This window comes from Corvus hawaiiensis, chromosome 8 (assembly GCF_020740725.1).
Source record: "Corvus hawaiiensis isolate bCorHaw1 chromosome 8, bCorHaw1.pri.cur, whole genome shotgun sequence".
Taxonomy (NCBI): Eukaryota; Metazoa; Chordata; class Aves; order Passeriformes; family Corvidae; genus Corvus; species Corvus hawaiiensis.
In genome coordinates, this window is record NC_063220.1 from 15,082,870 (window position 1) to 15,109,385 (window position 26,516).

Below are 26,516 nucleotides of genomic sequence, written 5' to 3' on the forward strand. Positions count from 1 at the left end.
ATGAAAACAGTATCCTTCCAGTCTTTTTCATATGGACTCACTTCTGCTAGTTTAACTTCCTTCTACCTGAGTAGTTACATAGTTAACATAGTGTACAAGCAAAAGGGGTAGACACAAATGTTTAGTATTGAATATTTGAATATTAAAAAAAATGAGGCTTTGACTCACCCACAAAGCAAAAACCCTAAATCATCAAAGGAATGAACGCTCATGTAGATTAACTTTTGCCAAACAAAAGAATTGTCCTTGCAAGTTGACTCTGGAGAAGAGGGTGCAGAAGTTTTGTTTATACAGTTTTATTTGTGAGAAGGTATGGAAAATTCACAGTTAAAGAAATGGTCACAACTTCTTGAGGAAATTAAGACAGATAAATCTACTTCTTAAAGACTTTTAGAGTTGCATGTGGCAAGCTGAAAGCTAAACTTGACTGTTAAAGAGTCCTAACTCAGAACTTAGTTAGGGACAAATCACTCATTGACGTCATTGCTATAATGAAATGGGTGTGAGACACAAATTTTTGGAACTGTATTCAAGAGATCTGCAAAAATGACTAGAAAAGTACAGAAATATTTATTTATGATTTTGACTTGGAAAATAAAATATATCCTACTGTGAAATAAACATTTGGGATATAATCTTGCCCTGTTCAGGCCAATCACAGGTAGTGGACTCAAGTTTTCAGCTAGTGTGCACTTTATCTGCAGTAAAATAAAAAGTCTTAAATAAGATTATTCCTGTGGCTGTTGATCCATCTGTACTTCAGCAGAGCTGAGCAGTGTATGTGCTGTGATTCTTGGAAGTGGCCAGCCCGAGAAACAGCACCGAAACTAGTGAGCACCAGTTGCTCCCCATGAATTGCAAATTGTCAGAAGATGAATACTGCCTGCAAGAATTTACAGCATTTGTCTCCTAGGCCTGCTTATCTAGTTGCACTGAAGGCACTTGTTTGGGGTTCACATCACAAAAGTCTTTGAGACAGTTCAGTAGTAAATCTGTGGGGACTGAGCTGAGAGCAGTGTCATGGCTCCAAGCACTGTGTCAAGAGCAGACCAGATTACTAATGCCAGTGAAATATTCTTTATCTGTAAAACAGCCAATCCTCTGGCTTGTCAGCAAGTGCAAAATGAAGCACCGATCTGCCAAATACGAGAAACTGCCTGTATTTCAGAACAGAAACCTGACCTGTCTGTCTCACATGCCAACTGCTTCGCCTACATTAGGTGGAAATGAGAAATTTATTAAGTGTAAAGTGCACAGCACAATGAATAAGCAAGCTGAAAGGCTCTTGCTTTGCTGACTAATTATTTCATTGACTCATTGATTAAAACATTTTTTCCTGGGGCAAGAATGGCTGGTAAGCTTGTTTTGAAAAGTATAAATAGGAGAAGAAGAATTAAAACAAGTGGATTTTTTTAAAGCATCTAATCTTGGAAAAAGATGTTTTTATAAACTGCAGATGATGTAATGTTTTTGATGCTACTATTTAAAAGAAATCCTTAGTTTTAGCTAAGACAGATAAAGGTTAGAATTGCATTGCATTTCACACTCCTCATGTATAACAGTGGTAAAGTAGGTAAAATGGTAATTAACCGCTCCTCCTATTATGCCTCTCTAGAGATCTGAAGAATAATTTGATCAGCACAATTGAGCCAGGGGCCTTCTATGGACTTTCAGAACTGAAGCGCCTGTAAGTATTAATTCCATTTGAATTATTCTGAAAATTGTGTTTGTATCGACATTTCTTTCCTTGGGCAACTCAAATATGCCACCAAGCAATAATCAAATAAGGGCACTGCCTGTAAAACAGAAAATCACACACTCTGCTTTTTACATTTACCATGCTTTTTCTTCTTCTTTCCCTTCTTTCTTCCATTTCCTTTTCTTTTTTACCTTTCTCCATTTAAAATCATCAGTTTGCTCTCTAATAAGTGTCCTAACAAGTACACCTGCAAAGGTAAAAAACATGCCTAATTAATGACTAAGCAGATGATATAATATCACTGTAGACATTAACCAGAAATAGCACTAAGGAGCTTAGATGTGTGGGGACAATGGTTTGTGCTACACTAGGGGTTTTTTGTTACATAAGGTCTACTTTACTTTTATCATAAGTCAGATCTATAAAATACAGTATTAGAAAGGAAACTTTATCATACTGTGGAATTCGTCTACCATTTTCCATACCACCCACCTTGACTCTGCTTGATATCTTTTATTTTCATCATGGTTTTCTAAGGAAACAAGAGCTTACACAGTATATTCTATGTCCATCATTCTTGCATTCCTCTCTTGGAAAAATGTTCTGGTAATACTTTTGGAAGCACTGGCTGATTTTTAAACTACATTTTACAGGGTAAAAATACCTAAGTTACAAGGATTCTACAGCTGGGCATTTTTCTTTAAACTAACAAGGACTACAGACCCTCCTTAGTTGTACTCAGCCTAAGGAAAAGTGAGATGAACCCTTTTTTAATTATAATTTTCCAAGTGACAGCTTCCAAGTGTCCGTGCACTGACTAACTAGGCCATCAGCACATGCCAGGCATTTTCCTAGCCATCATGTATGCTGTCTTATGTTTAAAGGGAAAACCTATGAGAAAGCAGGGATTATTGTATTGGGATGGGAAGATTTAGATGAGAAGGAGAAGGAATGCAAATCCACAGAAAATGAAATTGACGGCTCCTCTGCTTTTCTGCTGTGTGGTTAAATTCCCGAACCGCTGTGTGCTGGGAGCACTGCACCATGTTTCTATCTCTGATAATACTGTAGCTGTGTTTTCTAACACCAGCCCCTCAGGTTTAGTGTGTTTGGGTAGAAAACCAATTACATAATAATGATGAAGTTAGAGTAGCATACACATTTTTAATACAAATAAAAGCTTTAGGGTTGAAGCTTTCTTGCTGGCTCTGTGTACAGGGATGACAGTACACAGTACAATGATAAAAATGAGTGCTAATTGTTGCTTTGGCCGCGCACTCTAATAACACAACTCTGACCTCTTGTGGGAAAACCAGGAAACCTGTGCAAGTCATGGGCTGCACATCCACAGACTGCACAGGTGGAGCCTTTAGGTCAGCCAGGAGAGATGAGTCAAGGGAGAGGAACTCATCAGGCACTGGAAAAGAGAGAAGAAAAGACTCTTCAGCACAGTAGAACTGGCAGTGTTGAGTTTTGTCATGCCAAATCTCACAAAAACCCTGTTGCTGATATGAACAAGGAACGCTGGGCACAATCTGGAGACAGAGAATTGTTTAATTGCTGGACTGCCACATTTGGCACAAAGCTGTGTAGTTCCATGGTAAACAAGTAAATATCTTCCCTCCTTCAGTGTGCAACTTGGGAATGAGACAGTAGAGCAAAAGGAATAAATAGTGTAAACTCCTGTTGAATACTGAAGACAGTTACTACTTTAAGACTATACATTCGCATCTTTTTATTTCCTGTGTAAAATAGAAATGACGCTGAGTAAAGCAGAAGATGATGTAATGTGGGCAACTGCAAGAGAAATGGCTATGGCAAGTCAGACAGGCAAGCCACAGGCTGTCAGAATGGTTTCTGAGAATGATTTAGAGAACTGTTATCACTTGTATTTGAATGACAAACTGAATTATTTCAAGGGTATAGCCAAAATTAATGGAAATTGAAAATTTGTGAAGCACTAAAATTATGGCATTAGGTTATTCAACACAGGAGAGTTATTTTCTCTAACATCAACTTTACAAGTCAGCATTAGTAAGTTAAATGTCTTACTCCTGAAAAGGAGCACCAGCTTTGTACATCATGAACTGATTTGTGTTTAATGTAACATGTATTAATCTGGAGGAAAGTGTAGCGAGTTGCCTTTTCTTTTTGCTAATTTTTTTTAGAAAACATGTTTTACAATACAGAGATTTCAGCCACTGCCATATATCTTCTTATAACACTTATTGAAGTAAACTTTGGTAAAAATACTCTTTTGCTCTGTGCCACACTTAGAGAAATATGCACTTGTATTGATTAGTATAGACAAAATCTACTTTTGCTATCCAAATTATGCCCCAAGTTGTGATGCAATTCTTCCATACATGTTCAGACTTTGCCTAGACAAAAGCAAAGCATTACCCAACCAAGAATTCTGGGTAGGTTCTTTTTTATGTCTTCTAATATATAGATATATAGATATATAGATGCATATATATATGTATTTGTTTTAAACCTGCATTTTTAGATTTCCTATGTAGCTTTTATTAGGATAATGTAAAGAATAATGCTGATATGAAATTATTGTACTATATTGTATCCTCACTATTATCTCAGCTGTTCCCTACTTAATATTCTTGACAAGCATTTAAGTAATACTTTCATTCTAATGTGATATTTCATCATATACTTGCGCAACAATATATTCTTTGTCTGATAGAAGACAACTTCGTAGTGAACTCCAAAGAGATTGCCTTCATTTTCCAGCTAATTGGATGTGTTCCCATGAAAGCAGTAACTGGATTTGTCAAACTGCAACCTTTAGTCTTCCATTTCATTGCTTTAGTCTTCTCATGTATCAGTAGAAAAATATGGAATCTGCACAATGTAGTAAAAGAATCAGAAAACCATCTCTAATTCTAAAACAAAAAATAAATTCAGATTGATTTTAACATTTTTTTAGGCTGCACGATCACTTAAAATCCTTAGATAATTGCAACTATTTTAAAAAAATGTACTTGGTAAGAAGGAAAATTTGGGTCAAGGTTGAAAACCTAATACATAAAAATCAAACTCTAATTCAGAATCTACCAAGGAGCATTATTCATGTTTTTACCACAATATAATTGTTTAAACCTGTCTTTGTCTCCTTCCTGTAAGCATCTTGTACACTGTATTGCATGTATGGCTTATACAGAAAACATTTCTTCACTTTCTGCAGGCAAAAGTTATGGAATATAATGCCTTTTACTGTTTGTGCTCTTGGAAACCACAGTATTGCTCTTAAAAGAGCTTGCCAAGTGCTTATCAAAACTGACCTCACTAGCTCAAAAATTAATTGCCTTCTGGTTTCTGTGGTTTCAGCAAGAAAGGATGCTGTTAATGAGATGAAACATTAGTAAACAGTAAAAAAAATTTCAGTTTTGGCTGAATATTGCATGGAACAAAATGCGTAATATTCTTCGTAAGTAAAAAAAAACCTCAGGTGCTAATAACTCAGATCAAGAAAATCTGTATATTTGTAATATTATTTTGCTTTTATTGGCTACATATATATAAAATCCCATTTTAATGCAGTTAGAAGTCACAGTATGATTTGTGGAATATTGCTCAATAATGTTAATATAGAAGTTGTTTATTTAATTTGGTTACATTACATTATGGGAAAAGGTTTTATTTCTCATTTGTCTCTGACTCCTTAAGTATTAAAAATTAAGATGCTTTGTGTGATTATATAGGTATGTATATAAATAAGACAGACTCAATGTTTCATGGGATTTTTGGTTTTTTTCAGGGATCTTTCAAATAACAGAATTGGTTGCCTAACACCAGAAATGTTTGTTGGACTTAACAATCTTCACAAACTGTGAGTATAACACCAGTTTTGTTTTAAACAGAAGAAATCTAAACTGTCACATGACTGACCTGATTATAGACGGCAAGAAAATTACATTGTATGAAAGTTTTCAGTTTTCTACTAAAAGGCCCCTCTCCTGAGCCTTCGATTGTGATGAACTGATATTTTAAATATGTTTTCTCTATTTCAATCGTAAAATCTATCAGAACTGCACAGAACTAAATTTCATTTTCAAATTAAAAAGAGGCAAAACATGGTGTTTCTGTTTGAATGCATTTCTGTTTGCATGTCTAAGAAACAATTCAAGTAAGTTGGCTGCAAATTTCCTGGCTGGGAAAGAGACAAGTCTTAGGAAGAATCCTGGTTTAAATGGACATTTGTCTGGGCCCAGGAGGGCTCTGTATCTTCATTCAGATCTGTCTTCATTCCTGAATGAGAAATAAATTCCTATACTGCACCATAGTGTGTGACAAATCTCATACTTTATTTTCATCCTCTACAGCCAGTTACAGCATTTCCTTGGACAAACAGGGAAATCTTTCTAGAAAGATATGCCATGAGGTCAAGATAACACCAGGTAAAAGGCTGAAATTGGCACACTTACTGATCACATTAATGAGAGTAACTATGCCAAGTCTTCTCTGATGAAAAAAAATGGGAACAGACGATGGGAAGAGCCATGAGAGCATGTGATGAACAGGTGCACACTGCCCCTCTTTCTACTCATCTCAGGTGATGAGTGCCAAATCAGGCAAGCCCAACTCACCTATTGAGGGTTTCTGTGTCTGCTTTTTTGTGCACAATGAACACGACTGTGACTATAAAGCCACATTGCCTTGGAAGGTAAGTTTAATTCAAAAAGGTGAAGTCACGTTATTAAGTGGAGTGTGTTCCTAGATGCTAGGAACAGACTCAATAGAAACTGTTCAAATCCATGCTCTCTCAGAAAGATCTGAAAGTTCCATTCGCAAATCTATAAGACCCCCATCTTAAAAGTGAATTAGAAGCTCAATACAGAACATCAGTCATTTGGTGGAAAAGAACAGAAATTCATTCCCAGTGAGTGCACAGCAGTTGGTCTGTGACAGTGTTTGGCTGTACTATCCCTTTTCTCTGAAGCCCAGGAAAGAATGTGGCAGTATAGCTCTACATCCTTTAGCGATGCCGGAGATGTTGGGAAAAGTCACAGTGTGCAGGCTGACTGCCCATGGTTACTGGGCTGATCAAACCACACCTTTACCGTTTCTTTTTGTACAGATTTGCCATATCCTTACTCTTTCTGGTAGCCTGAGTACCTGTCCCAGCATTTGCAAATTTTTTCTGAGCTGTGAGGATCAGGGAAAGATTCACCAGTTCCCTCTACACAGTCATTAACACTATTTTCTTGCATCCACTTTTCTTGTGGGTCTAGCTTTCATTTTGAAGTGGGTGTAGATCCATAGGTTCTTGTATTGTTTTCCTTCTGTTTCCCCAGTTTATAGCAGAAATTTGAGTTAGACATTTCCTAAGTGTAGCTCCCAAGTGACAGTCTAGTAACATTTTTTGCTTTGAATAATGTTATTTAATGAAATTACCAGTCCTTTCATCTTTAAGAAGGTTCATCTCTTATTGTTCTCTTAACATTGACCAAATCTTGGTTTTGTTATTACCAGATTTCATGTTCACATTCTCTTAATTCTGTGCGGCAGTCATTGTTGAAAGCTCTAAATGCAGTCACTCAGAAGACCATTGCTGCAGAGCATCAGTAATGTCTTATTCTCCTCCCTTCCATCTTGTCCATTATCTTACTCTGTTTTACAGTAAATGCACTTAACACCAGGTTCTTCATGCTTTTGTGGATGTGATGTCCACGCATCAGTGAAAAAAATTATTATTCTGGTAACTGGAGACTTCTTGGTCTGGCCTCTTGGTATTTTATAAGCGAGTTTTGAAAGAAAGAAAAAATGGAAAAAAATTGTTGGCAAATCAGAAATTGGTAAAAAATCAATATCCAGCTGTAGATGGTGTATTATGTAATCATATAAAGAGATCACTAATTCTCTAAACAAGATAAATTATTTCTTGGTTTTCATACACATCTAGCATGATGCTACATAAAGAGGAGAAAATCATTAACATTTATATTTATGTTTTTGTATGAGTGGAATTAATCTTGCAGGCCCCTAATTGCCTGGGTATTCTTTTGATTTTAGCTAGTTCTGCAGATCAGTAGTCATACTGGAGGTGGTCTTGGGAAATACACTTTCCAGAATTTAGTGTGTGCTTCTCCCATAAATACATATAATCCAAATGACCAACCTGACTGAACAGAAGAGAGAATCATAGTAATGTGATATATTTAGGCTGGTATAATACCTACTCTTTATTAATCTCTTAGTTATATTAGAGTAGTATTGTTGAAGTATCTTTTGCACCATGTCTTCATACTTTCCAAATTTTAACTTAAGTTCTTCCTGTCACTTTGTTAAGCTTTTCCTGTTATCATCTCTCTAGTTATTTTATCTTTTAAAAATTTGAAGTATTTTTTTCAAGATTTAAGATTTGGTTGTTAATCCATTTAGTCTATCTTCCATTTTTCTTATTTGGCTTTTAAATTGCTTTCCTACCACTGACCTAATAAATAGATCCATCCTGCATTCTAGTCTATGTGGCCTAGTGCTTTATTAATTACTTCATTTGTTTTAGTAGTAGTAGCAGTATTTCAAAAGTCTGTCCTTTGGAAATCAGAGGCTTATTAATAGTTTAGTCTACATTTTCCTTTCATCTCACATGAATCAGTTCACGACTGCTATGTCAAAAGCTACAGCTGCCTTGCAGGGATTGTCCTCTTTACCAAACCAAAGTCAAGAGTACCACTGCTCTTGTTGGGTCAGTGATTATTTTGTGAAGAAATACAGCCACAATCGCAGTCAAGAGGAACTGTCCCCTGCCATTCAGAGTATCACATGTTCCTCGATCTCAGAAATCTTGTATAATGTCATAATGCTGATAGCAATTATTTGAACTGGGATCTCAATTTGTCTCTGCTGTAAGAACTGGTCATTGTTAGTGGACTGCAGGCTCATGCTGCCTGGTACTTTTCTAACACTCTGTAGCTTTGTTCCCCTTGGAAGTTCATGAAGAATCATACTTTTTAAACATGTTTAAAAGACAACAGGTCACCTTTCTGTTGCTGCTGATACCTCTGAATTGTGTTTACTTGCCATTTGAGGGGTATGAGAAAGCTGTTCTCTGGGAAGGTTATGGAGAAGCATTTACTTAGCAGAACATCAGTGTTTGTAACAAGGAAAAGATGACAAGTTCTTAAACATGGAACTGGTTTCGTAGCTATTTACTCAAGGAGCAATATAAAGATCCAACGTATGTGTTGATTTATGGAGTTGTTGATTTGGTAATTAGAGCTCTCCCGTGTTATGTTAGCAGAGATGAAGTGCAGAAGCATCTCTGCAGGCTGTTATCAAAACCAGTAGGGAGAGCCGTGAGTCCACTGGAAGGAGCAAAGGACATAAATCTTTTCATGTGCCTTCTGTGAAATAAAAATATGGGATTTTCTTGTACTGCTTACAAGCACAAATACCAGGTGAAACAAAATAACACAGTGTGTTTCACTCAATCTTGTAAATCTAATTCAATTTGAAAAAAGATGGAGTTAGAGCTGAAAAATCAGCTCTGGGCCCAAACTGACACAGTGTGGTTTGGCCCAGTGATGTGATGCGTAAATCTAAACTGAGAAGGGTAAAGGTATGTTCAAATACTTCACTAAAAGGATGAGGGCTGCCTGGGCTTTCAGGGGTAATGCAGACACTCTTCAGAGGGCTTGGTGGTTTTGTGCAGTCTATTTTAGAACAGGACAAGCTACGGAATTCTTGAATTAAGAAAAAAATGAATTAAAAGTATCATCTTGTATTGTTTTTTTAAACATGCAGACATACAGAAACCACAAAAAATTGTAAGTTCTCTTGACAACGTAGAGAAGACTTTTACTCCATTGCAGTCAGGGCATGTATGTCAGGGAACAGAAATTGAATTCAAAGTTACTAATGAAACCTAAAATTTCATACAGCCTCTGAAATTACTGCAGCCAGTGACTTGTGATTATGTCCCTTGAGATTGGTTTAATTTTTACACCTTTTTGGATTTGATGGTTTTTTACTCTGTCAAATGATTTCAAAATGCTTTCATGTTGTATGAGAGATGCAGCTGGCAGTGCCTCTCTATGAGAGTAGATTTATTACGTCTTCTAAGATACTATTTTACCTCTTTTGACTTATATATTACCTTTTGGCTGTGTTTATGCTGTGATGAGGTGCATGTATTCTAACTAGGAGTGACATAATTGAATGCAACAAATCTTCCAAATCTCCTTTGGACCCAATGTTTCAGTGCTTTGTTCCAGAATTATGTATGCAAATATATTTCTGCTAGGTAATAGAGCTGCTATCTACATTAATTCTGTTTATATTTAGTCTAAATATTAAGAGCTGTGAATACTGGGACGGTGCCCCTGTGCTGATGTACCAGACTACATTTATTTAGTCCCTCATAATTCAGCTTTTCAGGTTTCAAAACGTTGCGGCCTGAAATCTGTTCTAAGAAGCAGCTACTGCTGGGTCTTCCCTTTGGAAGTTCAAACCCAAACTTTATCATTGCTTCCAATTGTTTGATTAAACTGTATCTGATTTACTCTTCATCCTGCCTCTGAATCATCAGCAGCAGTTAGCTTTGTGTTAATATTCTACTGCAAATTCTTGTGTGACTTTCTTGATGTCACTGCACCAACTGATCATTTTGTATGGTGCCAGAAATCAAATAAAAACACACTAACACAATTCAAACAGACCCCATTTCAGCAACATTTCAGCAAATAAGAAAATACTCAATGTAACCTGCCCTCTCTGTATTTGTTGTCGTTTTTTTAAACCTCTTATCCCACTTTTTTTTTTTGCACAGATCAATCTGCATTCAAATTTGCTTTTTAATGCTGCTCTTAAGAGGGAAGCATTCTTCATATTCATATACTTCTGCTTCTATCTATATTCTGCCTCAAATGATACTTTGACACACGTAACTCTTTTTGACTGTTTTGTGGCATTTGTCATTTATGTTAAAACTTTTGGCAAAAATGCTTTATTAATTTCTCTAAAAGCACAAGTATTGGTATATGAAAAAACTGTGTGTAGGACTTTATAAGTAAGACTGAAATGTTTTACCTCTGATAAAACTGGAAGCCCAGCCTTCTGTTAATGGAGTGAGTTAATGGCATAGTAAGTGCTATCAGCTTTGGAGTGCATTAATTTGTTACGTTTCAAATGTTTGCAAACTAAGTGTTACAGATGTTTTTGGAACAGATGTCCTTTTAAATCAAGCTAAAGTGGGCTTTTAGGATATCTGAAATGGAGGAATTTCACAACACTATACATTTGAAAATATTATAATATATTATGTAAATTATGTGCACTAAAGAACCAGGTATTTACAGAGTGCTGCATCAGCTCAGAAATACATGAGTTATTTGAGTGATTTGAGAAGATTTCTGAAATTTTTGTTAAAGAACAATCTATTTCCACTGTTAGATATCCAAATATTGTAATTATGTTTCTTGGACATAGAAATGTGTTGCTTTTTGACTTACACAGCCCTGTGAAGATGATCCTAGTCTGCTAATTATGAGTAGTGATATGGAAACTTCAAACCAGGTCATTGCCAGAACAATATGAAAAGTTGAGTAGCTGGCCTTCTGCTGATGTCACTGTCAGGAACTCAATTATTCCAGCACTTGGTAAAAAGGAATGCTATAGGAATTCTACAATCTTCTGTAAATGGAGTGCAAGTCAGGAATGTTTAGGTTAGTGCAGTGTAGGTCAGTTCTGGCTAGATATCTTGGTGAATTTGATAGGACATAAAAGCTCATGGGTGCAGTACCCACCAAATGGGCACCTCTGGCAAGTGCTTAGGTACGTCTGCTGAACCCCGCTGTGTACACTGTGCAAATGACTTACAGTTTGTCCCCATTTCCTAAAATAGTGACTAGACATAAAGCTTTCCTTTGGTCCAAATGGAATTACCAAACTTCAGCCTCAGTGATCTGTTTGTTTTGCCATATGAAGCCTGGCAAGCTGTTTAAGGGAGAGGCTGGGATTTGCATCAGATTGGAAAACTTTCTGTACTGCAGGAGGGCAAGGCAAAGAACAGGACTGGGCAGATTGCTTTCCCCATCCTTCAGTTCAGGACTTACTGACTGTCCTCTGTCAGTAAGTTTATGCTGCTGTAACTTCTTTCATATTACGATGGGACAAACCACTTCTGATTTACTTCAGTGTAAATTTCAGTGTTACCAGTTTCTTTAGTCTTTTTAATGTCTCAGTTGACTGAGCTGCTTCAGCACATGCCTTGTCAGGCCTTACGTCCAAAGAACACATGGGTAGGTCCATCTAATTTTAACTAAAGAGGTTAAATGAGTCTGTGAAATGCTCATTATTTTTAGTTCCCCATTGACAAATCCAAAATATTAAAGGTGGAGAAATATGTATCTACAAGCAAACATTCATTTCCACTTTTGGACATATCCACACTTAGGTACTTGAGAATTCTTCCAAGAGCTTTGCACCACAACTGTATAAAGGTGCACTGTTAAATAAAATCTTAAAAATCAGTTCAGTTATATCAACACATCTCATCGTCACTTAATAATTTCACTTTATGTTGCTGATTCAGTTTATTTTTATACTCTATTACCAGAATTTTGCTTTAAACTACTAAGAAATTTTGAAGTGTTCAGTTGTATGCAAAAATGAGATTAGTTATTGCTTCAAGAGTGTCTTAAACTAATTTATAATATAATTAGCAACATTTTCTCTTCTTTCTTGAGTACATTGACAACATCTTTTTTCAGGAAAAAGTAATAAAACCATTTGCTTTGCCAGTCTACTTTTTTTTCCCCCTATATCTACAACATATCTCCAGTGAAGAGCTCTGACATTTTCCTGATAACTGAGTTTTTGTAACCAACCTTGAATTCAAACGTAGTCTTCAGGCACTGGGCAGAAAGGAACATATATCAATATTTCAAAAGTAGGCAGTTCATATGCTCTGAAACATTTATCTTGGATATGCACTAATTTTTAAGTTTATGGATATAGAAAAAGACATTATTACTTTACAATTAATCATTTAATTTTTGTACTACTAAGGCACTGGCAGAGAAGTACTGTTAAAGTGTGTGAAAGCGAATTGCCTCTATTTGCAAGTACTCAGCCTGAGCCATTCAGCCATCAAGACAAGAAATAGTAGAGCAGTAATTAAAATGGAAATGTCCTTAATTTAAGGATGGGAAAAATTGGTGTGTTTAAAGTCCTTTGTAATAAAAGTATTTGTGTAGTCACTTTGAAAACTCATTACTATTTCAAGGAATTACTTGAATTCTTTGGAACATTACTAAATTAAGACACTGTTTTTGTTTCTTTAACTTGAAGTGACATTCTATGTATACAATAAAAATACAACATAGGTCTCACTGACTAATTATTTTATTAATATTTTCACTCACATTCTAGAATATTCTCTTCACAAATTCCTTTCTTTTAAATATGTAGAAGTGTTCCTCTTTATGTGTATGTATATCTGCTGTGAAAATAAAACAAGTAAAAGTGTGTGATTTGATGTAAAAAATTGCTGTAACTTACTAAGACCAAAAAGCAATGTACCAAATATAAATATGTTTTTACTCTTGTCAAGAAAGCAAAACTTCTTAATTAGCATTGGGAAAATTATACTCTATAACAATTTTCTTTTCTTCTCGTATTTGTTGTAACCAATGGTAAATTGCTTTTTTTCCCCCCAGGAATTTATCAGGGAATATTTTTTCAAGTCTCATGAATGGACTTTTTTCTGAGCTGCTAGCTCTGAAAGCCCTGTGAGTATCATTCCTTTTGTTTGTAAATCTGAAATACTTCAGAAAGGCATTAGAATAAACATAGCAGAGCTGAATATGAATTCAGACAGGATTGTTACTAGAGATGCATTCCAGAAATAAAATCTGCATTATTTTTTTATCCATGTCTGGCTCACTGCTGATGAGCTGCCATCTTTACCTGTTCAGGGAAATGGCTGGCACTGACAACTCAACCCCATTCCTGACTAGCCCAGTCTAGCTCTCCTGACTAGCATCCCTTTTATTTTCTTTATACTTTATTATCCTATACCTTTCCATGGTTTCCTGCATTACATCATATTGTGCCTCTAATTGCACAAAACCAGTAATGTTAAATATTTTTCTTGCAATTACAATAAAAATTCCCATTTATTGATATTAATTGTACCTGCCTGAGATTTAAAAGTGTATACTGAATGTTTCTACTTAGAGGGGTTTTTAGTAATTGGAAGTATGTTATAGTATGATTTTCTGCAATAACACAGACTCAGAATTATTTCAGTAGTCAGTGATGCTGCTCTGTAACCAAATCCAGAATTTTTGCATAATATTAGGAAAGTTATTAACAGTGGGACAATGTGTAGTGGCTGTCTCAGAATATCTTTGTATTCATACATCCATAGTTGTGCATCTGTCTAGAATTCTCTTTGGAATTAGATAATTTGAATCTAGCAGAAGAAAGTATATTCATGAAGACTGCATGTGTACCAATTATGGTCATTCTTTGCCTTTGTAGACATTTCAACACTGATTCACTCATTTGTGACTGTAACCTAAAATGGGTCTTGCAATGGGCCAGAAATGCTTCAGTCCGAATAGCGGAGGAAACAGTTTGTGCTTACCCCAGTGCTTTACATGGACTGTCACTTTATAACCTGAAGGAAAACCAGCTGATATGTGGTGAGTTGTACTCTCATTTAGCACTACAAATTGAAGTGGAATCCAGAGAAAATATTAAAAAAATAGACATGATGCAAAAAAAAAAAAAAAATTAATAAATCTGACAGGTATGTGACACAGAAGATACACCTAAGAATGAAAGAGAATGGAAAAAAAATAGAAATTTCTTATTTCATATGTCAAGAACACCACTGTCCTGCAATGTATTCAGTTATATGCAATTATGACATAAAACATTTAACTATGATGCTAGTTCTACATTGTATACTTCATGAAACTGAGGATTCCTACAGGAATTTATAGAATGTTTCATTCAAGTTATATATCTGACAGTGTGACATCAATGTCAAACGTCATTCTTGTATTTTTTATTTTTATCAACCTGTAAGTGTACATTTTAGCACTGCTTCCTGGGGGTGAATAGAATTCTTCCAGTGAGCTTCAGTTAGGTGAATTCTGTATTTGAAGATCTAGAAGTGAAACGTTTTTTGGAGATTTTGCACCATAACAAACATGAAGGATATAGTGTAAGGGAGAAAGCAAAAAAAATATGAATGAGTACAGAAAACTCATTTTACACTGAGCATTGTCTAGCAATGAGCAGACTAAACCAGAGATTTTTGAAAGTATCATACTGCAGAGAAAAGATCACTGCTTGAGATGATGCCGGTGGGTTGCAGAATCAAAAGTCTAATTTCACACATAGTTGATTAATTGCAGAATCTTTGAATCTTTGACATGCTTGAATGACAGAAAATGGCTGAGACTGTGACTTTGCTAATGTCTTTTGCAAACAAAAGGAGAGTCACACGTTTCTCTTAATAACCACAAGAAGAATGATGTGTGTTGCTAACAAAAACATTCATAGCAGAAGGGAGATCAGAAGTTGACTGGAATGATATATAGAGAATTGGTTTTAGCAACAAATACGTATGTTTATAAGTTGGAAGAGATGTGAAAGGATGTGAATACTACCTATGGATGGTCCATCAGGTGAATTGTTAAGGAAACAGAGATACGTGTCTGGAGGCAAATCTGGAATGAGCTCTTGTGAGCGAAAGATGAGACATTTCCAGTAGCCTGTGTTACCAAACATTTTAAATTCTGCAATACTCTTCAAATATCAAGGTCCCATTTTATAGAGAGCCAGCATGGGCATCTTCATAGTGATCCATTTCCCAGCAGGAAAAGTACTTCTTGTAAAAGTGCTGGAATGATCAGAAGAGTGATTAAGGACTGTTAATTGGTATTTCCAGGTAACAAGTGAATATAAATCTCTGAATTTTACAGAGGAAATGAAATCAATTTCTCAGAATTTCGTAATATAATTCCTAATAGGACTCCCTATCACACCTTTGATACAGAAGTTATAATGCCCATCTAGTTCTCACTCCTATTTACAATGTCCATAGAACACTTGACAAGGGTTGTAATGACTTCCAGTAGCTTGAAATTGCTTCCAATATCCACAGAGAGTTTTACAGTGGTTATAATTGCTGAGCCTGCCACCAGCTCTGTCATGTCTGCCAGGTATTTCATGGAGCTCAGAGTATGTGCTGGGTAGCTCACAGTGCCCAGAACATTTACCAATTTCATTTTCTGTAAGTTAATTTGAGCTTAGGCATAATAGAAGTCTGTCTGGCACCAAAATAATACTAGCTATTGAGAGTGATTTGTAAATAATAAGTGTTGAAATATGCACAGGGCTGAATAAATTAAACATATCTTAAAGAAAATATTGAGTGACTTAAAAATTAAAAACTCCTTCATGTGAACACCATCCATACTGTCAGACAATTCTATTTATAGTAACTGATCTTCCTTCTACATGCTAAAAGATGTCATGAGGTATCGCAGTCACAAGATGAGCAAAAAAAAAGAAGAATGAAGGCCAAAAAAATAACAATAGGAGAGAAATGGGAAAAGATTTTTGCAGGAGAGTTAGGGAATGAACCAAAAAGTCAAATTATGTGGATTCTGAACAGCTACAGGGAGCAGTTTGCCATCAGCTTTTTAGATTTATTTTATATGTTTAAGTGAGAAAAACCCCATTTTTTGAATTTATTCCTGGCAAGCATTTCTCATGCATCTGCTAAGTCACGATAGCCAAAGTAGTAAGTTGCCTGTTGGAAACAGTTAAAAACCTGCTTTAGGGGTTTTTAGGAGCTAAGTAACTGCACAGTTTTAAAATTCCCAGGGTTCTGCTTGCATATTTCACTAACAGCTTTTAAGAGCTACTTAAATCTTCTTTAACAAAATTCTCAAACTGTCAGAAATGTTTGGTTAGAAAGCAATTCTTCACAATGTTGGAAATAAGGCTGAAAAGCTAGTTTGATGACAAAGGATAGTTTTGCCCTTGTCTTCTGCCTTAATGAGGAGGGACTGTGATGAATTCATAATGTTATGGACAGAGCATCCTTCTGAAAAATGGTTGTGAAATTGGCTTTGTGCAGTGCCTTGTTACTCTTTCTCCGTGGCTCCAAATACAAGTTACTCAATTTTTAGGAGGAAAATTGCATTTTCCTGAATACAAGTGCTATAAATTCCACCTGAGGTCTGATAGGAGTCTGCGATTTTCCCTGGCACACATCATCAGCAGAGATGGATTCTCTAGGCCAAATTCTTCACTCAGGAGAGACCTGTATGGGTTTTTGTCTTAAGGGGATTATGAAAGATTGTTCTTAAGGCTGGGATTTGATTATTTATACTGATGAATGAGATACGAGAATTTAGCTTCTCAGTCTCAAAACTGTATTGATGTTACTGAACAGCATGAAGAAGTAAAAGTTCAGTTGTTCTGCAAATTACAATTGACAAATAACTCTGATGGAGTGTTTTTCTGTTAGAAAGCGTTGACTCATCAAAACAGGTATTTGGGAAAGTGCTGACTTTCTTCTTTGCCCCAATTAGATTTTATTTAAAAGTTAGAAAGTTGTTGACATAACATCAATAATATTCAGTTAAGTGTTTTGACTAAAATGCTGAAAATATTTGCTAAATATTACCAAAAACTATTTAAAAAGTGAAAGTATAAAAATCATTTTATATAGTGCTTTAAGACATTTGTTATTTATTATTTATTTATACCACAAAGAAAATTATCTAATTCTCCTGGGACAGAATGCTGTTCCTCATGCAGATCTCCTACAAATTAAAATCTTGGTTTTTGAATATACATATGCTGTACTAATGTTTATAAATAAGTAATTGAGAGCATCTTATTCCCTTCTTTTAATTTAAAAAGAAATTGCTTGAAAAGAAAATATAAAAGGATATTGAGGAATCTATTTTTTTTTACTTAATTTATTGCATTACTACATAATAAATTACATTTTTATTCTTTATCATTATTCATTTTTTCATGCAGTTAGTAAAATTTTTTTTCTTTTTTGGTGTCAGTAACTTTTCAGGTTTCTGTAGTCTACTCTCCTAATCTTGGTCACGATATTGTTACATGGACCTATAAAGCAGAAAGGTTCAAAGAACTTGAGGTAGTATTTTGTCAGTTCTCAGGAAATCTAAATGTGGAGAAGAGTCTACACTGTTTTCAAGTAATTTTGCACTACTCAACCAGATGGTTTGCTATGCATACATTCACATCATTGCATCACAGCACTTCCAAGCAAGCTTGTTCTGCTGCATGACACCTTTCCAGTACTTGTCCTTACCTTTCCTGTAGTTGTCCTTACCTTTCTGAGCCGTGCTGTGAGGCAGTCTGCCAGAAAGCCCCATAAAGCAATCTTAAACAATCCTGGATGGCTCTCAGGCCATGTTAGCAGAGCTCGCTCTGGCCCTTTGCGTCTGACCCCTTATGAGATACTGGCTAAATGCAATCCCCCAAAACCATGTTTGCCCTTTTCCTGTGTTGATGTAAAGCTGTGCACAGCTCTTTTCCTTGGAAGAAACAAATTGATTGCTTCTCTCTTTATTATGCTTCTGCATCAAATGTTTCTGTTTCCCACTTCCTTATTATCTGTGTTATAAAGATCGGGAGAAAACCTTCCATGTTGAGCTGCTTCAACACGGGACTGTAGGAAAAGAGTTACAAGAAATTCTAAGATACAGCATTATTTCTTTACCTGTACTCTGCACATCTCTGGAAAAACCCATGCTGTTGCAATAACTACAACCAGCAAGGGCAAATGGAGACAATTCGCAAAGCTAGTATTAATACATGTTCTCCTTATACCACCCTCAGCAAAGAAACTTCAGAGGTAAAGGAAATAGTTATGAGCACAAATGTTAGATACATTCATTTAAGACACAGTCTCAGGGAAAAACATGGTAGAAGCAGAACTTGCAAAGCACAGAGTAACGGCAAATTACAAGACAAAATATCTCAGCCAAGTTGTTTTCCTTTCTTGTACTAACATGGGTGAGATAGTATCTGGTTTTAGGTACCATCTCATCTCCCATAAGTGAGGGTAGGGTGCTTCCCGAGTCGCAGGAGCCTGTTTTTCAGAGGTGGAGTATCCAGAGCTTCAGTATCCAGAAGCTTGGTTTGAATTCTCTTGTTGCTCTGGATGCTTCACATTCATGACAATCAACTGCAGGGCATTTCACACAGGGGTTATTACAGTAAATTATTTTGAAAGTATGTATTATGCCAAAACATGTTTTCTGTCCATGGGTGGTGCATCTGTTGGCTATGACCCATAGAATTGTAAGCATTTACATTGAACTTTTAGTGAGAAATTCTTTGGGTTGGTTCATAATTTACTAAAAACTTTAATAGTCAGTTAGGACTTTCACTGGGGATGGCAAGGAGTGAGCACTCAAAATAGAACTGGAGTTTTGTCTGTGTAGGATCTGTATGGTGAGGCTTCTGCCATGCCTCAGGGGGCTGTCTACTGAGAAAAGTGTTAACACTGCAGTAGAATAAAAATCCTTCCTACTGGAAATAGAGATGAGAAAAGAAGATAACAGCTACAAGTTGTGAGTGTCCAACAGTGTTTGAATTATTACTCAGTCTCTGAACTCTGTAAACTACCTTAGTTTAAAGTGTTAACTCATGAGTGAAATTAGCAAGTTCTGACTCATAAAATATTATTGAAATGTGGGGTTTGGGGTGTGATAGACTCCCTACTTAGGAGGGACACTTAAAAGGAAGGAGTAGAAATCGAGGAGATAAATCCTTTTCTGACTTCTGTATTCTGCAATAAAATTCTTTAAATGTTTCATAGAAAACGTGAATAATTTATTGGAAGGGAGGAGATATAGTTGTTAGGGAATTGTTTGTACTTAACTAGCACCTTGTCTGTCGTAGTTTGCCTCACTTCATTGAGAATCAGAGTATCTGTTGCCCCAAAGGAGCAGAGTCAGGCTAAAATGTAGGCAGTTTTTGCTCTGATGCTCAGTACCTGTTCACACTGAAACTTGTGCAAAGCAAAAAAAAAGAAGAAAGCACATTTATATTCTTTATGCATTTGTTCTACTTGTGTTCTTAGAGATTCCTTGTCAATTTTTAGATTCGGTTTCTTAAATACAAAGGTAGGAAGTACTTTCATCGTTACCTACCGACTGTCACATTTTCTAATCTGCATTTCTCATACTTAAATATCAGGAGAGCATTAGGGCATATTTCTCCCAGGCCACATGCAGCTCCGTAGTCTATTTTGATAAGTAATTTTTTCTTTTTTGCAGTCTTACCTAAAATGCAAAAAAATTCAACACATTCAAGGCATTTTAAATCAATTAGAGTAATACCATTGGGAAAAAAGGAGAACATTTTGTTTTCTATACTTCCTCTATAAAGTACTTTCATTTTTTTGAAGAAGCTTTCTTTTTCCTCAACATAGATTCTTAAAACACAGTGTGGCTTTAAATGCTTTTTCAGCAATGATGGAATAGTGTTGTTTTAAATGTTGCATTCGTTGAAATGTGTTTATAATTTTACCTAATGTAATTGCACATTGTTTCCCCATCACTCCTAGCAGAGTAAGTCAGTATTCACTGTCCAATAGTAAGAGCTTTGAAAGAAAGATGTACTTTTTAAATGCTGAAAGAGTAAAAAAAACCAGATACTGGGGAATTTTGTCTTTGAAAGAACTTTTTCGACATTTAAATTTAAGCTGAAATCAACTTAATGCATTCAGCCTCTATCTGTGAGAGTCTTTAAGAATACTGTCAACTATCTTGTGTTAGGGATGTTGGTTGAGAAGTGAGATTTGAAATTTCTTTTTTTATGTGGTGCCAAAAATTAAATATCTACATTGCCATTCAAGTCTTAAAATGACAAATATATATATTTGCACATAGGTTTTTCTTAAAAGTTTTCTTTTCTCTGTAAAATATATTGCAAGAAAAAATACTGCCTTAAAATTAAAAAGGAGTATCTTCATTTCTTTTTCTCAGTGTACACAAAACATTTTTTTGGTCTCATTTGTTACTTAAACTTGGGGACAGGCTTGAGATTATTGTTTCAACCATTTCTTTCTTAATTTACAAGTCATTCTTACTCCATTAACTCAGTGTAAATATTGAACTGTGAGAGTTTTCAGTATATGGTAACTGACTAAACTCAAAACCTCAAGCATGAAGAATGATGGATTAATTATCCAGATTTAGATTTCAGTCCTGCAGTTTCTTGGCAGTCCACAGGTAGCTTGCTGCATTCATGCAGAGCATTGTCTTCCAGAATATGCAGGATCAAGACTTCAGCTCTAATTCTTCAGGGAGTGCCTAATCACATGAATAGGTCTAATTATGTTGAAATAGGAATAGTCACACTAAAAACCTTTCACAGGATTAGGTTTTTCAAGATATGGATAGTGATACAATTAGCAGTATTTAAATCCTCTTCTCATTACTTTTGTTTTACAATGTTAGCAATTCATGATTTTCTTTAATAAAAAAATATGCATAATAACAGAATGTATATAAATCAGATAATATAACTGTGTATTTTGGCTCTTTCAAAGATAGATGGGGTAGATTCATTTTATGCCAGAGCTAAGTGGCCATTTGTATATCAAAACTGGTTTCCATACTATCATTTGGTAGTATGAAATGAACAATGGGACCTTTTGGCTCCAAATTCTGAATTTCTCATCTAATATGATCAGTCTAAAAATGGGGGAAGAAGGAATATGTTGCCCTACATTTACTATTAAACATTATCTAATCTCTTTAGTGGCAGTTTAGAACACTGCTGGAAGATATGGGACAAAAAATTAATAACAGTTAAATCTCATAAATGTGAAATAGCAGAAATATTAAAATGTTTGTTTGAGCATGAAATTTTACTACTACATATTTTCTTGCATCTGTGCTCACAGATGAAAATCCAGTTTAACAGAAATTTTCATCCCTGAAATTTTGCTGATTTAGATGCTCTAAATGTACCCAATTTGTTTTTCTCTTATATACTTACTTATATAAGAGCTTACTCTTATATACTGCATTAGAAGTTTTTAATGTACGCTTGTGTCTTGTTTTCTGCATTGTCTTTGACTGTTCTTCCAAAATGCATGCAAAATAGCTGAAGAAAAATTTAGCCAAGGTGGAGTGAAAATAGCAGTGAAATGAGGCCTTTTTAATCTTCAGACTTCTGCCCTTGAACACTTAGCTGGCCATATCCAAAAGCCAGTTTCTCATGAACAAAACAATGGTAAAACAAACAGCCTTGACTACAACCCATGGAGTATCCCTGAAGATATAGTCTTTATTTATAATATGGTAGCATGTAGATTAAAACACTAGGGTTAAATTTTAAATACTGGTGGTCTCTAGCTAAAATTATATAAGCTTTTTAACAAACCTATGTTAATATTGTCCAATAATGACATTCATTAGAGTTTGCTGTAATTAATCTTAATTGTTCTCATAGGAAAATTCCCTATAAAGCTTCCATCCTAACAAACTCTCTTTTAATTAAGTGGAGTATACCATAGTGGCATTTCACATTTTTATAGCACATTTCATCATTCAGCACTTTCTTTAATGTTTGTATAAAAATGGCTGTTGAGAGCTTCTGACACTGTCAGCTGGGCTGAAAGGAGTTTGGAATGGAAAAATTTAATACTTCAACAGAACTGTTGCTCGTTCAGCATTTCTTTTATGAACTTTTTTTTTTTTTTAATACTTTCTGGCATAGATGAGTAGTCATGCAGCCTACTGGACTCTGGGCAATTAGGGGCAATCACAGACACTCTTGGGACCTTCCTGCCACTCTCTGAGTGTGCAGTTATGACATGAAAATAAAAAAGGTTTAATGTTTGGAAAGATGAGTGTTACCACTGCACTTCCCAGTTAGATAAAGCTAATCAGTATATTTGATTATACCTGTTGGACCTGTTGGAGTGGGTCTAGAGGAGAGCTGCAAAGATGTTTGGAGGCATGGAACACCTTTTCTGTGAGGAAAGGCTGTGGTTGCTCAGCTGTAGAGGTGAAGGCTCCAAGACCTCAGTGCATCCTTTCAGTACCTAGGGAGGGTTTTTCAGAAAAATGGGGACAGACTTTTTAGTAGGCTCTGTAGCAAGAGAATTAGGAGTAATGGTTTTTAAACTAAAAGAGGATCTATTTAGGTTAAATACAAGGAAGAAGTTTTTTACAATGAAGGTGGTGAGACACTGGCAATGGGCTACCCAGAGATGTGGTGGATGCACACACTCCTGGAGACATTGAAGGTCAAGTTGGATAGGGCTCTGAGCAAACCTGGGGAGTTGAGGATGTCCCTGCTCATTTTGGGGGCAGTTGGACAAGAAGACATTTAAAGGTCCATTCCAGCCCAAACCTGTGTTTTGTAGAGCTGGGTGCTTTACTTTTCTACTGTTCAGCCATTTTTATTAACTGCGAGCTGTAATGAGTATGCAAAGCCATGAGCCAGCCAGTTCACTTGCCATAAGAGTAATTTGAGTAATCAAAATTAGCTTTTTAGCAGTGGGTTCTGACTGGTGCCAGGAATGAATTTGTGTCGATGACTCTTCCAATACCATAGCTGTCAATATGTCATGGTCTTCAAGTTTCAGCATATGGCAAGTAATCAAATGCTCCTCATCTTCTGAAGTAGAGTTCTGGGGCAATTTGAAAATAAGAAATTGAAAAGTTGCAGAAGTTTTATTTGATAAGAAAGAAATCAGTGATGAGAAAACTATTTACCTATTCTTCTAAATTTCTATGCCAGTGCAAGACAATGCAATTTTTAAAATTGTTTGACTGGAACAAAACCTTGAATTTCATATTGTGGAAATCTTTCAAGTAACTGTTACCATTTTACAAATTCAAATGTTATAATATTTGACATTTCTATTAAAGAAATGAAACCAATTATTAAATAAGTGAAACCTGTTACCTCTGTTTCTCACTGCCTCTACTTTCCTATCAAGTAAATCACTGCTATCAGTAAATAAGAAAGGGTTTTTCCACTGCTCCCTCACAAGGCACATCAGTCCCTAGAACCGGTGCAAAAAGGGTAATTTAGTTTTACTGGGCCATATGAATCTGGAGGAAACTCCTGTGGACAAAGACAGGTTAAGTAACTTTGTCATGGCTGGAAATGTCATCCACCTGCAGAGTGCTGGATGGAACCTATATTACTTGGATTTGCCAAAACTGACTAGATTTTAATTGCACTTTCCCCAGCTCAGCCTTTCTTAGTTTCTATGTAGCTGTAAATTATTTTAAGTAAATAAAGCAGATAAGTTATAGAATCCAAGTGAGTGTCAGAGACTCATCCAAAGCTATGATTGTAGCTCATCTTGGCATATTTGAACTGACTTTTATCTTCTATTTTGTGTATATGGAGTACCTCTCTGAGGTAAACTAACCCAGGTAACTGAAGCAGCAGTAGCAGTGGACTGTGACAGCCTGGGCTCACTGTCCTTCTAACTTATGGTAAATCCTGTGTACTACTTCTGCTTATCTCCTTTGATGGCCTTACAGAAGTTTGCAGGAGTAAAACGCAGTACAGAATTTGTAGCTTTAAGTAAAACAGCATACATATCAGAAATCTTGCTCTTTGGTTAGTGGCTACCATTTCGGTGTAGCACTTAGCATTACAAAAGAAACATAACCCCATAATTTAACTATAAGATGCTGGGAAGAAAAAAAAAATAACAAACCAACCAAAACAAAACCACTGCTTGATATTCTTGTCTGAAAAGCATGTATGAGAGCGAAAGGGACTGATAAAATGGTGTGGAATATGTCTTGCCATGCCAGCATTATGAAGCTGGTGGAAATTAGAAGCTATTACACAAACAAAAGCTCTGCTTTTTCTGCAGTGAGTGATAAATGAATGTGATACAAAGCTTTCTTGTCCCAAGCCCAAGAGACTTACCTTATTCTGCTGTGTTTAATACATGTTGGCATCTGTATTTTCTTGATATTGCATTGAAATTGGAGCCAGGCACAGCTTTTATTAAAACTGAAGCTTGGCCTCAGTTCTGTATTCATTCTTGACTTCCTTGGCACGTGGTGCCGTCTGTGACCTTCTACACCAAATGTTTCATTACTGCCAGCAAATTTTGCAACACAGAAACTGACGTTGGTGTGCTGGCACCTCCCTTTTTGGCAGAGCTGGCCATTGGAGCGGTTCAGATCACGCTCTTTTTCTCCAGTTCCGTTCAGTAAATATCATCAGATGTAATTTGCACTGTCAGCAATTCAGATTTTTAACTAATGTTTTTCAATTTGTTTTTCCTCATTTTCATCTGTCCTTTTTCTTGGATTGGTTCCTTTGCTTTGTCCTCACTTCCAGCTTTCCCCCACTGTGCTTTCCATGCACATTTCTTTCCCACTGAGACTGTATACAAATATTAGAGCTCTAACTCACACTTTTGTCAGCAGGATGTGCCGCACTCTGTAGGCACACTCAGTTCAAATAAAAAGCCCATTGGCAATACAGTAAATCAAGTGATTAACAAGAAGCAAAATGCCAACCTCTGGCTTTTTTTTTCTGTCCCAGAAGCTTGTGGTACACTGTAGCAAACTGAATTTTCTACCAATTAACTGAAGTCAATGGTGTATCCTGAGATGTGAGCACTGTAGTACTGCTGATGTGTGGGCAGCCTGGAGAAACCTGTGGATTTTCCTGTTTCTGGTTGTGTGAAAACTGTTGATGTCAAACAAAGCCAATTAATGAGGACCAGAAAAAGCACAGCAGAAAACTGTTCTGGTAGACTGAGCAGCAGAATGTGCTGGTGCAGTACAGGTTTATGCACTTAGTAGCTGTTGAGCTGTAGAGCTGAGCTGCCCGGGTTAAAGGTTATGCAGCAGAAAATGCAACAAAAGTGGCTAGAGGTAGGACACAGTTTCTCCAGTACCTTGTGCTGGTCACCTTGCTTGATGACTAGCCAGCTTTCTGTGGTGTTTAGGCAAAGCTGTTGGCGTGGGCCAGGTTTTGGGCTTACAGATTTGCTTTTGGTCATTCCCCCAGAAGACAGTAGTGACCATTCATTAGAAGTGAATATTATCTAAATAATATGGTACTTAAAAAATAACTAAAATATGGGTAGAAATGCAGTTTATGTTATCTTTTTTACAATCATTTTTGTTCCATGTATGTCAGGCAACAGCAGTATTTCCTTCATACTTTCCTCCTTTCCAACTTTTAAAACAGAAAGGAAGGCAAAAACTAGATAGGAAATTGAAATACTTTTAAAATCTCAAGAACTGAATTGGAAGGAAAAAATAGGATATACATAATGTGTGTACGTGTGTGTGAGACAAATTCTTTTAGAAATATATTAAGGACACATGCATTGGAACATTTCCTTAGAGCTTCAGCACACCTTGCTATTTTTCTGTTTTAGCTAATTGTTTTTAAAATAATTTCTATTTTCTTTTTCAACTTTTTTAACATCTTGGGGCACTGCATGCATTAAAATGTGCAGGGCTATACTCTCTGTGAAAAGGACTCAAGTGATACCCTAATTCAGTGGTATTTGTGTAACCTGATTCCCTCTCTGTATGTCCTCAGTATTCTAGTCTAGAGCTAATCTGAAATACAAGACTAGATTGCATAAAGAGTCTGGCCTTCAGTCAACAAAACCCTTTTCTGCTGAGAAGTGAAAGATAACGAAAAAGATGTAATTACTGTAATGATGGGTTAGACCTTTAGATTCATGCTGCAATCAGTGATTCCTGTGGTGCTCTGCTGCAATCATGGTTTAGTGCTGACTGGAGAGACAAGACAGGTAAAGACTGTA

General features: G+C 36.0%; 1 protein-coding gene and 1 long non-coding RNA gene across 2 annotated transcripts in view; one reads left to right on the forward strand and one right to left on the reverse strand.

The window, feature by feature from the left end:
- LOC125329394 (adhesion G protein-coupled receptor A3-like) overlaps positions 1–26,516 on the forward strand; it is a 263,741-nt gene that overhangs the window by 99,043 nt on the left and 138,182 nt on the right. Inside the window, exons 3-6 of the mRNA XM_048311313.1 lie at positions 1,616–1,687; positions 5,475–5,546; positions 13,378–13,449; positions 14,204–14,367. Of these exons, the coding sequence (XP_048167270.1) occupies positions 1,616–1,687; positions 5,475–5,546; positions 13,378–13,449; positions 14,204–14,367 (380 nt within the window). The remainder of the gene's footprint in view (positions 1–1,615; positions 1,688–5,474; positions 5,547–13,377; positions 13,450–14,203; positions 14,368–26,516) is intronic.
- Positions 330–24,749, reverse strand: LOC125329395. The gene is made up of 4 exons (XR_007205140.1): positions 24,647–24,749; positions 22,651–22,790; positions 2,998–3,116; positions 330–1,946 (listed from the first exon to the last, which is right to left on the reverse strand). It is a non-coding gene; the product is annotated as an uncharacterized LOC125329395 (long non-coding RNA).